We start from the raw sequence: 12,951 nt of genomic DNA on the forward strand, positions 1-12,951 counted from the left end.
GCAACTAATCCACTCTCCCATGATTCCAGGTTACTAAGTTTTGGAGGTTAGCTTCAAACATAAATCTTTCCTAATGTGCAGTCTCATATTTTCTTCCCTTTTCTATACTGCCTGACATTAGGAAATACTTTTCAGCAATTAATTGTATTCAGGGCCCTGCTTTTGACAAAGTAAAACACAATAAGGACATAACACATCTTCTTTCCTTAAATGGCTTGGAAAGATAGGGCATATGCCAAAAAAACCAAACCAACCCCTCCCAACACAAAACAAACAAAAAACTCCTCAAAAATCTTTCAGTAAAAACTCTTTTTACACTAAATAATTAGAGAAAGAGATGTTTCTGATAGCTAGGCATTTAACCCTTCACATTCCAATTTTCTTTTACTATTCTTCAAAAAGTTTTTTTGGTTTCCTTTGTAAGCAAAGGAACTTGGGTATAATTTAGCCTTTTTTTGAAGACCCCAGATCATCATTAGAAGTGTCAATTACTGTATTCTACGCTAGATTCGCTTGACAAATGGATAATACCATAGCCATAATGTTAGTTGTTAGCTGTATCACCGGGGACATCTGTGAAATGAGCTGGAGGAGGAAATGGTAAACCATTCCACTAAGTTTTCCAAGACAACACTAAATGGGGTCAGAAGAGTCAGACACAACTGGAAATGACTGAACAACAGCCACAAAACGTTAAAGAATGTGAAAATTCTTTTATTGATTTTATTTATGCTTTGTTTAGTAAAATAAGTCCATCATGTTATACTGTATACAGATTAGGAGGACAAAAAAAAAAGTTCAATATAATTATTTAAAAACTATAAAATAAATACATGTTAAAGTTTAAGGACATATGATTTTCCCTCCCCTAACCCCATTATCATAAGTTTAAGAAGCAAATTTTAAATTTTCTCTTCATCTTTTGTTAGACTATAACTTTTATGACTAACAGAATCTCCCAAGATTTCCAATGGTACACAAGTAAATCAGAAGGTAAAATTTAAAACTGCACATTTTATTAGCTCAACAACCTACATTTGCTTGGGTCAGGCTGGTTCTTAGAACATTTTACTATATACTATCTTACAATAGAAGTTCTTTTCTATAATCAAGTCATGCTCTTATGTTTTCTGATCCACATTCCTAGTTCATGAATAGTTGTGGTCACTCTGATTTTTAAAACTCTGTTATGAAAAATCTGCCTAGTTGAAAAACTGCTTAAAAAAAAAGTTTTGTCCTGTTATTTCCCTCTCTAACAGTGCTATCTGAATTTAAGTATTTATACAAAGAGTAGTTCTAAAACTTAAATCTACTTTTCCTTCCTTTTTTTTTTTTTTAAAGGCCCACTTCCAGAATTTCTAACCCCTATTTTTACCCAGAATAAAGAAACCAAACCTTTGAGACATCACATTGTTCTTAAAAGTCTTCTATACTAAATCAATAGTTATACTGAAATTATTTTAACATGTTTCAAAAGTCAAGCAGATAAAAAGGTAATTATTTTAGAAGTAAATATATCCTTCTTTTAGACAAATATTTTTATCTGAACCATAATAAAAACTTAGATACTGAAAAAGTTTGTTCCAATTATATTAAAACTTAATTTGTGCAAATTTGCCACAAATTGATTTTTAGGCACATGTTAAAAAAAAAGAATTAAGTTTAGCTAAAATTTGAGTATGTCTGCAGGCAAATGTGGTTTTATTTTTAAGTTTTAAAAAAAATCTTCCCCATGTATATATACCTTCTGGCCATGTGTACACTGAAAACATATAATTTACAGTCACCTAGCCAATGGTCTTTCTACATATTCAAATAGCATATTATTTATAATGGTCCTCATAAAAGAGAACAAATTAATTTTAAAACAACTTTAATGTGGAGTTTTCCCAACCCATTTTTACATTCTATGAATTTTCTCATGTTCAACAAATTTATTTAAGTGATTCAAGTTATCCCACCATTTAAAAAGAAAAGTGTCTGCAATTATTTTGAACCATGGTGTAATCTTAATTTCACCATTAGCTGCTTTTTCCAGGAGTTCTTCTAATTCCTTTTTGGTCACATAACAATAGCTTTTAATCTCATTGGGATCAGGATCTAAGGTTACATTCTTCCTCACAAACAAGATGTAATCAATTTCATGTTCTCCCCATATTCCATCAGACTGTGCCTTGTAGTGGATTCGTGTTAGGTAGGAAATATCTTCTGGAGGAACCTGAAACCAAAATAGACAATTTGTTATGGGACTAAAAACATCCTAACATTTCTAAGCACAAGATAATTTGTTTAGTGAACATTTCAATAACATCTTGAACAAAAAGACAGTTGTTGGAATTTGGAAGACAGACATATTTGGAAAAACATGTTAACATTTGAGTAGTTTAAGAAGTCTCCTGGGATTACAGTATCTACGAGAAAGCATTGTTTATACATTTTCATCCTTTTGAAATTTTGAATTGAAGTCATGCATTATGTAAAGAAGTATTTTGAAAATATTTCCAAGAAAACAATGAGTTACCACAAATTCTCTGGGAGAAACATTTTATCCATTACTGATAACTCATTTCTATCCAAAATGAAGCAAAGAAAATGTCTCCATTTATATAATTTGGTTTTTAGGGAATTTTTACAAAACAATTACTTCCCAAGAACTGTTTATTTAACAATCTATGCAAAGCAAAACATTTCAGTGCTTATGTACAAAGCAACATCCTGGGCACTGGGAATACAAACACAAAAATGAAAACAAAACACCAGTTCCTGTCCAAACATAATGTTTGATATAATGATGAATAATAATGTTTGATAAACACTATTAATTAAGTAAATATAAAATAATCTGAGATGGGGGAGAATTCTAACAGTTAAGGAAATAGTAACAAGTTTGAGGAGCTGACACTTGTGCAAGGCACTGAAGGAAGCTGAGCCTTCAGAGAGAAGGAAGGAGAGCATCTCCAGGAAAGGAAGAGAATATTATATTATCTCCTACAGTTTATTCAAGAAGATATTTCAAGAATCCAAAATTTCTCTTGCAATTTAGCTATCAAAAACTACTTTGAGCTTATACTTGGCTCTCAGTTGATCAGCAGCATAGAGTATTTATTACCTGTTCCATGGGGATTCCTAATTCGGCCTTTAAACGTCTCTGAGCTGCCCGTCTTACTCCTATGGCATTATTTTCTTCCAATTCTCCTGGGTTGCTCAATGGATGACTACAACAAGTGTTTGTAAAACAACCTGCAAAATATTAAAAGAGATCAATTTATTTCAATTTCTTGAAATATCATGAACATGGTATGAAGAAGAGTCATTATTAAAAGAAATTTTCATTTTATATTATGTAACAAAATCAGCTTATAATACAAATTTCTGTATTTAGAAATAAAGACTATTTTCAGATTTGGAGAAGGTATTAAAAATTTATGTTAAATTAGAGGTCGGGGAGATGCCTTCTTCCCCTTGTTATGAAAAGTCTCTAATGCCACTATTTACTTGCTTCTTAACAGTATCATCAGTCCCATAAATGGAAATAACTAAAAAATATTCTTTATTAAATTAAATATCAACAGTTTTAAAGATAGAAGGATGAATGCTTTCCTAAAATGGACATTAACATCCTGATAAATATCATAGTCAAGTTATGATCATGAAGTCATGATAGTCTTCTACTTAGAATCTTCTCCACTAATTCGTGTTTATCACCTAAACAAACATCATAGGATTTTCTCTGGTAATAATGATAATATTTAAATAGTACGTCAGGATTTTCAAAGGACTTTGCATGTGTCATCTCATTTGACCCTTACAACAATCCTAAGAATTAGGTGCTATTATTAACATCATATTACAGATGAGGAAACTGAGGCTGAAAAAGATTGAGTGAATTGTCCAGGGTCGCGTGTCTGAAGCAGAATGTGAACTCAGGTCTTCGCAAAAGCAAGCTTAAGAGTTCTACCCAGAGAGCTAACCTAAGAACACACCCCACCTCCTCCCATGCCTTCCTCCCTCTAAGTTTTTGGAGCATTTCATGTATCATTTGTATCAGATTATCATACAATGTTCATTGCTACTCTAAAGGCTTTTTTTTTTTCCTTGCTTCTAGATTCAGGATGATACTGGATGCCTGCATATGGACCCTGGCTCACGGGTCCATATGCAAATTTAATTAATTAATTGCAAATTTATTTATCTTTCATTATTATTGAATCTTCTTATCATCATTATCATATATTAATTCAGCCTACTGTGCACAGCACTGTACTAAACTCTATGGGCAATACAAAAGAAACTGTAGCATGCTTACAATTAGAGTAGGCTGTCACCAAGTAGAAAGTTTGTTCTCGACTATGGCCATATGATCCAAACAATTAGGACTCTCAGTGGTGCAGTTAACAGAGATAGATTAATTATTATTTTTCCCCTATAAAAATTGAATTCTTAATTAAAACAATTAAGTATATACATTAAATTCTATATTTAAACAGGATACACAATGTTGAACAGGATTAAAATAAAAAACATTTAGGCATAATCTTTAATCTTAAACTGTTTTGAACCATTTAACTTAACCCTAGCTTTTCTCATCTTAGAGTAGCACTAAATTCACTTTGAATTTTTAAACTTGGAGATAAACCTTCCTAGTGTTTATTGACAGCTCTGGTACCCGATACAGAGCTGAACAAAAGCCTGTCAAGATTTTCTTGAACACCATGAGAGCTTTCTCAACACAAGTACACACACACAATGTATATACAAGCACATATTCCTTCCCCCTTTATGTGTGGGTGAGTTAGCATTTAAACATATATAACTTCTTTATAAACTTAAAAAGTGGGTCATTTGGTTTTCTTTAATTCTCCGCAAGTATATGACACTAATCTCAGGCATGAAAATCTACTTTCATGGCGAAAGAAAAGTTTTGTTCCTTTAAAATTTTCTTATTTTGGACATCCTTCTCACCCAAGAGCTCACCTCCATTTTTTAACCTTTCCTGAGACCCAAATTCCACTGAATTCTGAAGAGTTCTTCCTATTGAGTCCAAAGAAGCCTAAAATAAGAATAACTAACTTTTGCCAGGTGCTGTACGGTTCACAATGCTCTCTCCAAACATGATCTCATGGTGGACTGGGCTCAAGAATTAAGACTTCCTGGGGCAGTTAATTGGTGTAGTGGATAAAGTACCAGCCTTGAAGTCAGGAGGACCTGAGTCACAGACCTAGCTGTGTGACCCTGGGCAAGTCACTTAACCCCAATTGCCTCGGGGGGGGGGGGGGGAGGGAACTTTCACTTCCACCACCAGTCTTTATGAACATAACAATGTGACTAAGTCAATTAACTTCTCTAACATTCAATTTGTTCATCTATAAAAAGGGGTAAATTAATACCTGTTTCACTAGCTTCTTTGGAGTAAAAGATGGAGAGCTGGAAAAGACTTTAAAAGCCATTGAGTCCAATTGCCTCCTCTTACAGATGAGGAGAATAAGGATAAGTATTGTGAGGCTCAGATGAGATGTATATACAAAATGCTTTAGAAACCTTAAAGTACTGTACAAACAACAACACAAGACCAGATGTATCATTATCCTTAGTTTATAGATGAGGATGCCCACGATACCCCGACCAAACAGTTAATTAAGTATGAATGGTATGACTTGAACCCAAGTGTTTTATGACTCCAAAAGCTATAGGCTCATTTCATGATATTTATTACATAAAAACTGAAAATAAGTATACTGACCTGGAAAAGTAATTTTAGCATCTGATCTCTGCTGCAGTAATAACTTATTTTCTGTGTTAAATAAGAAGACACTAAAAGCTCTATGCAATAATCCTGAAGAGAAAAAAAAAGTTAATATTAACATTGACATGGCTTACAAAAAAAAAAAAAATCTATTTCTTCACCTATTAGATCTCAGAAAGTTATCTTAACTTAATTCCCATAATACCCTCCCTCCCACATTTGGCTAGATTTATGAAAAGGTGAAACAGACTGTTTCATCAACTACCAAGAGAGAAGTTTATTGTTACTAAGCAATAGGATCATAGATTGAGAGCTGAAGGAATCTAAAAAGCCATCTAATTCAACTCTAGGCTTTGCAATGATTCCCTCTGAATGATGAATTAGTCTTTATAATTTCTATATAACAATGATGACATGTCCTAAAGTTTTGCTTTTTTCATCTTCATTTACAAAATGAAAGAGGCCTCAAGCATCTAAATAAAAATGCAGAAAACTGTCATAATAATTAGTTATATTACTGCCATGCCACTGACTAACCAAAGCCCAAATGGAGAGGTGTCTGACAATAACAACTCTAGTTTATTTCAAAATGATTTCCAATGATTCAATGTCTCTGAAGAGCTGTTTTTTGCCAACTGGAAATGCCAGATAAAATTTATTTAGAACTGGGAACAAAAAAATTCCAACTATACCTTTATCAATGTTTTCATTCAGGTGGCAATTCTTTTTTGTTTCTGCACCAATTTTGTTATCATTTTCATCAATAAGAATGCACATCTCTGCAAGGAGCTGAACTTGCTGTTCATCAAGATTGTCAGTATTTATTTCTGGCATCGTTACACTATGTTTAATCCTTCCCAAGAAGCTGATGGAAAAAAGGAGTGGCAGAAGACAATATCAAATTTCTTATAAAGCTGTCAATGAAATCTTCTACTGATCTCTACCCGCCTTCCATGTCATGGCGGAGTCTCTTCACCTTTCATCCAGATAACTGAAGAAAAGGAGGCTGCTTTATCCCTCTCCCTTCCCATCCTTGACAGAAGTTTTTTCACCAGTCAGGCCTACACCAAAGCTATGCAAAGTCATTTAAGTCAGCACTAGGATCTGACAGCTAAAAACATGAATGTAACCATAGTCTGTATTGAGGAAAGTAAACTTCCAGGGAGTGATTAATGGAATATTGGATTCAGTGAGAACAACACAGAAAAGAGAATCCAGAAGAGGATAATCAAAATGGTAAAGGGTTTTCAGTTTATGTTACATGAGGCAGGAAAAATTGGGCGTACTTAGCTTGAAATACTGAAAGCTGTCCCTTCAAGTATTTGAAAAGCTTTCAAGTAGAAGGAAGAGGGATCAGAAGGTTACCCCTTCAGGGCAGAATTAGAAGTAAGAAAAAAATCCCCCCCCCTCCTGCCAAAAAAAAAAGAAAAAGAAAATTTAAGCCTCACCTCAGAAAAAACAAAACAAAACAAAACTTCCTAACAATTAGAACTATCCAAAATTGTGGTTCTATGCCTTGAAAAAAAAAAAATCAATATTTTTATTAGAAATCTTCAAAAAGAGCTTGATAACTCCTTGCTGAGTGTATTAGAGTAGTATTCCTCCTGTTTATGGTCGGAATGCAAAGGTTTTTTTGAATTATAAAATCCAATGGATGGTGTGAAATAAAGTTCACAGGAAAGGAATTATTTGAGACAGAAATTTAGTCAACATAAGAAATCGAGTAAAATTTTTTAAAAAGTGTACATTTGAATAGTGGGATCCATAAAACCTCCCCCTTATGGGGGCATATCAAAACAGATTAAATGTATTGGGACATATTTAACAAAATACATACAAAATACAACATAACATAGATAATGTGAATTTGTAATTTTTTAAATCAATATTCAGCCTCTGAAATTTGTTTCTATTTGATTTTGACACCACTGCCTTTTATCACTGGAAATCAGACTACTTCTGACCCGTTTCTTGAGCTGAAAAGGTGAAGAAATTACTTTTCAGTGTTGAAAGTGCTGAGCTGTTATTCAAGTAAATTTCCTTCCCAAGATTTCAACATCTTAAAAGTAATGCACACTAAGCTTCAGTAGCATCCAAAACTTTTAGTCCCAGTCCTGCACTTGGGGGTTCAACTCCCAGCTCAGTTTCTTATTAATCAGTATTATTTAATAAAAGGCAACCACCTTCTTGAGACCTTGATTTCATCTGCAAAATTACAGTGAGAGAGCTCGGGGTTTCCTTTTTCGCCTCTGACATTTTCTCGTGATATAAGGTATCTAGGTACAGAGGTGTACAAATCAAACACTTCCGATAATAAATCGTTAATTTCGCTACCGCCACCGCAATGAGCTCTATGGGGTCCAGAACCACAGTTGAAGCAGCTGCGGTTAAATGACAGCTTTGGACGCTATGCTAAATTGTCTTTTCATCGTGGTTGCCAAACGCTAATGAAAAATTTCTCATTATGAAATTAAAATGTTACCAATTCACTTATTAAAACGTCCCCTGCTTATCTAGTCTCCGCTTTTCCCAATGCTCAAGAGCTCGCCACCTCCCTCCCTCTCCCCCCCGCAGCCCCGTCCGATGCTCCCCACGACTCCGGGTTTGCTCCAAGCCGGGAAACCCGCCGAGCTTAAATCCTGGCGAGCCCCTTCCCCGGCGGAGGCTCTTCTTCAGCTTTTAACTTAAGTCCGGGGCAGAGAGGAGCCGGCCGGGTCAGCGGGATAACAAGGAAGAGGGGAAGCCCCCTTTCACGGCTGAGGAAGGCCCGAGGAGGTGAGGGTTTGCTACGGGCTCCGAGCGCCGGCGACCATCCGACCACGCCGCCATCAGCCCCTCCCATCGAGGGCACACACCGGGTTCCCCTCAGGTGTCCAAATCTCTGGCCCGGCGAGGGTCGGCCCCTTACCCTGCGCTCTCGCTGAGGGTCCGGAGCTGCGACTTCGCTACGCCGACTGCACGGCTCAACAAGAAGCCGGCACTCACGGTACTAAAACGGCCACGGCAGCTCACAAGGAGAAAAGGGGACGCTCCCCGGCCCCGCCCCTCGGCGGAGGCCCAGGCCCCGCCCCCCAGCGCTCGGGCCAACGCCAGCCGTCCCGCGCCGCGCCACATCTTTGTGCCGACCAATTACGGGCCGTTCTGAGCTTCACGTAGCCCGATCGCCTGATGGCTCCACAGCAGGCGAGAGCGGAGGCGTCCTTCCCGGGCCCGCCCCTCGCGTCCTTCTCTGGGTCGGCGGCGGCGGCCCGTAGTAGAGCGAGGTGGGGAGGAGAAGTCGAGTTGGAGCCGAGCCCCGCGGAGCTCAGCCCTGGAATTCCGCCTGTGGGGCAAGAGGGGAGAAGCCTCGGCCCCGCGCCCCGGATCGGACGAGTGGTTCTTTTTTCAGGAAGGGGAGGGATGAGCTCGGCGGCTTGTGTTCCAGCCCGCAGCCAATGGCGCCTCCTGACCTCGCTGGGTTTGACCAATCCGTCGGCCATCCTGGTTGCGGAAAGGGCGGGAGAGGGTGGGCAGCTCTGCGAAGTGATCGCTTCTGCACCTGTTCTCCGACCTCTGCTCTCTTCTTCGCCCACGGCTTCCCGCCTTGAACTCTGTAGACGCCCGGGGCCTCTGCAGGCGGAGCTTGGCCGGACTGGTCCTGTGTGTCGGCCCCTCTGCCGGTCAGCGAAGCAGCGGCTAGAGACGCTCGCGCTGCCCCCCAGGGCGGGCCTTATGTCTCTTATATCATGATGAAAATTGCTCCTAGGGAATACTTTGTTTATTTATTTATTGTTTTTATTTAATAGCCTTTTATTTACAGGTTATATGCATGGGTAACTTTACAGCATTAACAATTGCCAAACCTCTTGTTCCAATTTTTCACCTCTTACCCCCTCCCCCCTCCCCCAGATGGCAGGATGGCTCCTAGGGAATACTTAAGAGAATTTCTTTCTACGAAGAGAGCATTCTTGGACATAACTGTATTTTTCAAAAAGTACAGAACTTTAGAGCATTAATTTATTAATTAATAATAATTATTAATTATTTACCCCCCATAGTTCCTTTCCTGCTTGCTTTAGAAAACCTAACGATATACCCGTTTCTAGCCAGTGATAACGTAGAAAGATGATAACATTCGATAACACTTATATTAGCATATGTTTTCTTATGCTCCTTACTTCCCGGTTACTGGTAAGGAAACCGAGGCAGAAATAAATAGCCTTTTGCCAGGATCACCACAGGATTCGGTGTCCTTGACTGCAAGCCCCTAACTCTACTTACTGCGACATTTACCAAAAAATGCCCTAATTTATAGCCCATACCCTTAAGGAAGGTGCTCTTAGATCTGAAGGACATTTTTTTTTAGTCCAAACTGCGTTAAAACACCGATGGACCACCGCTGCTGCAATCTATTATTATACTAAAGGGAGGATCCGGAACCTAGGTTTCTCCAGTCAGCCCGGCCTGACCAGCTGTATGCCCTCTTGAGAAATGCAGCCTTGCGTGATTGTGATTCATCTTGGTATCACCCCACAGTAGCTTGCATGGATTCTGCGCTCCCCAAAATGCGTGTTCTTTTTTGTGGTGAAAAGGAACTAGAAAGTAAAGAGGTGAAGCATCGTTTGGAAAAATAGCTGAACAATTGTATTGAATGACCATTATTGAATACTATTGTACCATTAGAAATCTCTAAAGAGTAGTTTCAGAGAAACAGACTTGTATGAACTAATTCAGAATAAAATGAGCAAGGGTCAGCTAGGTGGCGCAGTGGATAGAGCACCAGCCCTGAAGTCAGGAGGACTTGAGTTCAAATTTGCTCTTAGGCACTTAAAACTTCCTAGTTGTGTAACCCTAGGCAAGTCACTTAGCCCTAATGGCCTCTGAAAATAAAAAATAAAATGAGCAAAACTAGGACAAAAATCTGTATTTTAAAAATATATGGTATGCTACTATGTATATATCTATAGATATATACACACACTATATAATAGATACTATTATCAATGACATGGTAAAAATAGACCTTGAAAGCAAAGTGATGGACTAAATATGTAGAATGGCATTAATTTTTTTTTGGCATGGTCCATATGGAAACTAATTTACTTCATTACGCATATTTGTTACAAGTTTTTAATCCCCCTTTTCCCAGTAGATGAATGGATTCAAAGGGGAGAATAGGATGTTTGTTAATTTTTTTAAAATGAATTTTTAAAAATAGATTGGGCCTTTAATGCCTTTTTTTTTTTAATTGAATGCTTTTGACAGCAAGCAGCTAGGTGGCGCAGTGGATACAGGTCTGGGCCTGGAGTCGGGAAGAACTACATTCAAATTTCTCCTTTGGATACTTATTAACTATATGTCCCAGGGCAAGTCACTTAATTTCTATTTGTCTCAATCACTTCCTCTGCAAAAAGGGGGTACTAATAGTACCTGCAGCCTACAAAGTCATGAGACTAATTCATATTTTTTCTTGTCATTTAAGTGCCATACAAAATGTTATTATTAGTATATTATTAGTTCAGCAGTATTTTTGTCAGCTTGTCAAATATTGTTCTCTTTAAAACATATTTTCTGAAAGACTGTTGCCATTTTTGCCCATTTTCAAGGTTGCAGAAATGAAACGGTTTTTTTTTAAATTTCCATTTCTCTTGTCATTAGTGATTTGGAGCATTTTTTCATGTGGTTGTGAATTCTTTGTAGTTCTTTTGAGAACTGTTTGTTCATATCCTTTAATTAGTTATTGGAGAATGACAATCACACACACACACACACACGTACAGTTTACATATCTCTTAAGAACCAACTTTTTTTCAGAGAAATCTGATAGATTCCCCCCCCAATAATACCATTTTTTATCCTAAATGTATTTATGTTGCCTGTACAGAAGATTTCCAGTTTCAAGAAAAACTATTTGATCTTTTGTAATTGTCTTTATTTCCTACTTGGTTAAGACTGCATCTTCTACTCATAACTGTGAGAGAGATATCTTCACATCTCTGTGAAGAGAAAGTCTTCAATTTTTTTTTTGATCTTTAATATTAAGATTGAGTATCTCTTTTGAATATATTGTGTAATGTGATAGAAGGTTTTAGTCTAAGCCTAAATTCTGCCAGACTGATTTGTCATTTTCCCCATAGTTTTTATCAAACGGAGTTTTTCTCCAGATAATTTGTCTTCCACTTTATTGAATGCAGGGCAATTGAGTTCTATTGTTTCTATTTGCCTTGTCTAGTCTGTTCCATTGATCTATATTTCTATGTCAGATAGCTTTAATAACTGCTGCTTTTTAATATAATTTGAGCTCTACAAATGTTATTCTCCTTTGTTCCCACTTCTCATCATTTTCATTGATGTTATAATTTGTTGTTATCAATTTGTTTTTCAAAATATATTAGTTTATTAAGTTCTGTAAAGTATCTCCTTGGTAATAAAAGTATCTCCTTGGTAATTTCATTAATATAGCATTAAAAGTATATTTTGGTTTTATTTTTATTATTTTGATATCTCTTAGCCATGAGCATAGAATATATCTCCAGCTTGTTTAAGTTAATTTTTATTTCTTTAAGGAGCATTTTGTAATTGAATCTATACAAGTCTTGGGTGTTCTCTGGGAGACTGATGCTCAGATATTTTATGTGTTTTATAGTTATGTGGAATAAGATTTCCATTTTTGGTATTGACTCATGTGTTTTGTTATTACTATATGGAAATGTTGATTTTAAAGGATTTATTTTGTAGCTTGAAACTTTGTTGAAGCTATTAATTATCCCATTTAGTATCTTTACTGTTTCTCTAGAATTTTCCAAATAAATCATCATATTGGCAGCAGAAACAGGTTTATCTCATCTTTCTTTACCTTCTCTTGTCTTTTTCCTATTGTTAGTATTTCCAAAATTATCTCAAAAATAGTGGAGAGAATAGGCATCTTTGTTTCACTCTTATATGTATTGAAAAATATTCTAGTTTATTCTCAATGCATATAATACTTTTGGTTTTATACAGATGCTTTTTATGATCTTACATAAAGGTTCCTATATATAAAAAAATGCTTTTTGAAAAAAAATAATGGATTAAAATGCAGAGTGAAACATTAATTTTTGATATGTTCAATATGGAAATTAGTCTGCTTCACTATTTGTATATTTTGTATTTGACACTTTGGAGAGTTTTTTTTTTTTTTTTTTTTTTTTTTTAGCATAAAAGAGTAGTATACTTTGTCAGAGGTTTTT

General features: G+C 36.4%; 1 protein-coding gene across 1 annotated transcript; it reads right to left on the reverse strand.

Moving 5' to 3' along the window:
- Positions 1-693: 693 nt before the first annotated feature.
- Positions 694-8,956, reverse strand: LOC111721254 (isopentenyl-diphosphate Delta-isomerase 1). Its single transcript, XM_031939610.1, has 5 exons — positions 8,652-8,956; positions 6,436-6,608; positions 5,741-5,833; positions 3,110-3,240; positions 694-2,218 (listed from the first exon to the last, which is right to left on the reverse strand). Exons 1-5 carry the CDS (start codon positions 8,855-8,857, stop codon positions 1,901-1,903), a joined length of 921 nt encoding a protein of 306 aa, XP_031795470.1. The 5' UTR covers positions 8,858-8,956; the 3' UTR covers positions 694-1,900.
- Positions 8,957-12,951: the final 3,995 nt, after the last annotated feature.

The sequence above is a fragment of the Sarcophilus harrisii genome, chromosome 5, assembly GCF_902635505.1.
Source record: "Sarcophilus harrisii chromosome 5, mSarHar1.11, whole genome shotgun sequence".
Taxonomy (NCBI): Eukaryota; Metazoa; Chordata; class Mammalia; order Dasyuromorphia; family Dasyuridae; genus Sarcophilus; species Sarcophilus harrisii.